The 3,406-nt window shown below is 41.6% G+C and overlaps 1 protein-coding gene across 5 annotated transcripts in view; it reads right to left on the bottom strand.

The window, feature by feature from the left end:
• Positions 1-1,893: 1,893 nt before the first annotated feature.
• The window catches only part of ano8a (anoctamin 8a), a 30,222-nt gene continuing 28,709 nt past the window's right edge, over positions 1,894-3,406 (bottom strand). For 4 of the 5 annotated variants that reach the window (XM_032531273.1, XM_032531272.1, XM_032531276.1 and 1 more), the window contains one exon: positions 1,894-3,350. In XM_032531273.1, the coding sequence (XP_032387164.1) occupies positions 2,712-3,350 (639 nt within the window). In that variant the 3' untranslated portion in view covers positions 1,894-2,711. The remainder of the gene's footprint in view (positions 3,351-3,406) is intronic. The other variant, XM_032531274.1, reaches the window with a different exon arrangement.

Raw genomic sequence — 3,406 nt, 5'->3', positions numbered from 1 at the left:
CCCTTGTAGCCGAGCTGCACCAATCACGTCGCTGTGTGTCTGAGTATCCTCGAGATGGGCAACTTTCATTACTCAATGCCAGATTCTTAGTCTTTCGGATTTGGCTCTGGAGTTCCAGGCTAGTGTAGGCTACATGTAAGAAGAACTGCTGTCCTTTGCTTAAACAGGTTGCTTATTTGAGTTTCCTACATGTGTTTTTGACAGCAGGTTAAAATGAAGAGTGCGTTTGCTGCTCATAAAGTCGGTGAAGCTAATGCTTCACAAGGCTTGTATATTTGTATAGTATGTATGTTGTGATTGTCCAGACCCCTTTATCAGGTAACAAGACAATGACTCACTCTGGTTTGGTCTTAGCCATATTGTTATTTCATTTTGTTTAGCCATTTTGTGTTTGTATGTTGGAGTGATACAAGCCAGAGTTCAGTCAATACAAACAAAAGCATTTTGCTTAATTTGCTTTGCACCTTTAGAAACCTCACTTTTTGCATCTATAAAGACTAATTTACTCCAAATTGTGTTTGGCTGCATTTTCAATCTGTTTGACACAGCTGACATTTGAGCTTAATGTACATTTTTACTTTAGTTACACATCGCTGTTCAAAGATTACAGAGTATATGTGTAGTTTTGTTGCTTATGTAAGTAGAGAATACACACTGTAAGTTCCAGAAGTATTCCTTCAAACCAGAGACTTCTATTTCATAGAAGAGTGTGCTTATTCTACTTCTGTCAGAAGATTTGTATTCCAGGACCTGCTTAAGTTTTCAATGTACCTATTGTTAAATGCTGTGCTTTGATTTTAATTGTATAAATGTATTGTCAATTTGAGATCTTGTTCTTATATAGTTTACACTATATCATGAAGTAAAGGCTATAACTCATCGTTTACAGCAATATTTATGGGGTAGAACTAGAAAATCCCCTCCCACATTTATTGTATGTTTGAGGAAATGCTGAAGGACAAATTTAATTGTAAATGAGATTCTAGCAACTGTACACCTACATAGGTGTTTATTTATAAAAGAGTATGTTCTGTTCTTATCGTTATGAATTTACCTAAAAAAGTTATTTCCAGGAAACCCAGCAAACATCAACCATTCAGTGATATATTTTTTACTGTTAGTTTTAAAAAAAATTGGCCAATGCTTTAATCTCTTGATGGATGTTTATTTTAAGTGGGATTTATTTGCATCATTGAAGTACATTCACTAATTTATGTAGTAAAATAATTCATAGAAAATCAAAGTTAATAAAAATAGAATTTTTTTTTTATGGTCACAGTGAATAAAATCTGAGCTATTGCAGAAGAATACGGTGGCTTTGAAAAGTGCTCCATGACTGAAAAGACGTGATGGACATGTAATGCATGCACGTGACATGCATTAAATACAGGCATGGGACTGCGAAACCAACCTGGAATGGGAAGCTGCTGTTCACGCCCATTGACCAAAGGGCTCTTTGATAATCACGTCCTGGCTTTTGATAAAAAGATTCTTCACATCCAAATAAATCGGTTCTGTCAATGTGAAAAACTAAGCAGTCATGCAGCAGTTTAACCTTAAAGGACAATTCCGGTGCATAACAACGTGTCTATGTTCTCTGGGATTTGTTTTCATGCTAATCGAATGTGACTAGTTTTAGCGCAAACTGCTAATTAGCTTATAGCGCTAGTGGCCAGTTGAAGAACAATTGCCGTGCAACCAATAACCAGCAACGTCGCTCGAGCACGGCGTTCATCGTTTGACCGGTCGTGACTGTTTTCCCAAGATGGCGCCCGCCTGTAGACGCAAACGCAACTGTCTTTATAAACTATCTAATGCTTCGGTTTACATGTAGGGACCCTCATTATGCTACCGTGGAAGTGTGGTGCTATTTTGAGCCTTGTTAGTGGTATAAAATAGTGATTTCTTTTCACTTCACCAGTGCCCCGACAACTAGCGTTGTAAGCTAATCAGCGGTTTGCGCTAGCTAGACACACATTCGATTAGCATGAAAACATATCCCAGAGAACGGTTGACTCGGTCCCCATGTGTTATTAACCCCTAGGTTCATTTTGCGCCGTATTTGTCCTTTAAGTTAAGATCACTCAAGCCCCATTAAAGGACTTACACTTACTGTACATATTTTACATGGAAGCTAGATAATCAAGTGTTAATACAGTATAATACTTTGTGCGAAGTAGGGGTTTGCAAAGTAGGGCTGCACAATATAGCTTTGTTTTTTAAACATTGCGATATCAACGCGTGCAATAAACATTGCAAAAGGCTGCAACATCGCAAATGACAAAAAAAATAATATATATATATATATATCGGTAAAAAAACTGCATTTCAAAGTGTTTTTTAGGGTCGTCTTTTAAATTCAATTCAATCTTCAATTTGATCAACAAAAGCATGTTGGACAAGATTTCCTTTCATTTGATTTAAATTCAACCAGCCGTTTGTTGTATTTTAGCAGTATACTGAAAGAAGCAGAAATGCAGAACAGAGTGCACTTTAATATCTGCTTAATATCATTATCGCGATATTCAAAAGCATCATCGCATATCACATATTTTCGTCACATTGTGCAGCCCTAGTGCGAAGTAAGTTGCATCAAGAGGGATGTGCCCTTGTGACTAATGAGTTCTCCTACGGTACAGGTGTGTCTCTGAACGCGGCCTGTGCACTTTGCTATCCATTCATTACATTACATTGGTATGGTTGAATACGTATTAACTCTTTGAGTTTTCCGAATCACTCGATTGTCTTGATTGCCCTTTATCTGACTCACTGGAGGGTAATTCCTCCAGTGTTGTGTTTGAGTCCGCCCCGTTGGGCTGAGCGTTAGCAGGCTGGGGCGGTGGTTGTGTCCCGTTCACACACACCACAGTTCCCTCTGATTTGCTAAAACTGAACAGCTTCCCAGGACTGAATGTCCTGTTGGGGGACTGTGGCCTTTCCGAGCCACCAGGGGGAACGCTAGAGGTCACTATTGTGCCTGGCGCTCCGGCTGCGCCAGCTGGCTCTTTTTTCCCCTCAGGCGACTTCAAGAACTTCAGAAACCCTGGCAGCTTTGCCTCACCTCCCGTTGGGGACTGGGCTGGTGAGGAGCGGGACTTCCCTTGGAGAGGGATGATCTGCTTCAGCTTCATCACGTTGTTGTTCCCGAGCAGGGAACTGGGTCTCTTGGGCTTGTCCCCTGACTTGTTCCCCGGGGCTTTGTCGTGGTGGTGCTGGTGCTGGCTGTCTGCCCGGTGCTCGCTCTCCTGGCGGGCCTCCGCCTGCAGCTCCGCCTGGCGCTGAAGCTCCTCGTCCTCGCGCCGGCGCCTCAGCTGCTGTTGGAAGTGCTGCTGGGCCTGCTGCTCATGCTTCTAAACGGGGAGGTGTGTTGAAATGAAGACAGAGGAGGAGGACGAGGAGAGAGAGA

Source organism: Etheostoma spectabile, chromosome 12 (assembly GCF_008692095.1).
Source record: "Etheostoma spectabile isolate EspeVRDwgs_2016 chromosome 12, UIUC_Espe_1.0, whole genome shotgun sequence".
NCBI lineage: Eukaryota > Metazoa > Chordata > Actinopteri > Perciformes > Percidae > Etheostoma > Etheostoma spectabile.
This window is presented reverse-complemented; position numbering and strand designations above follow the sequence as displayed.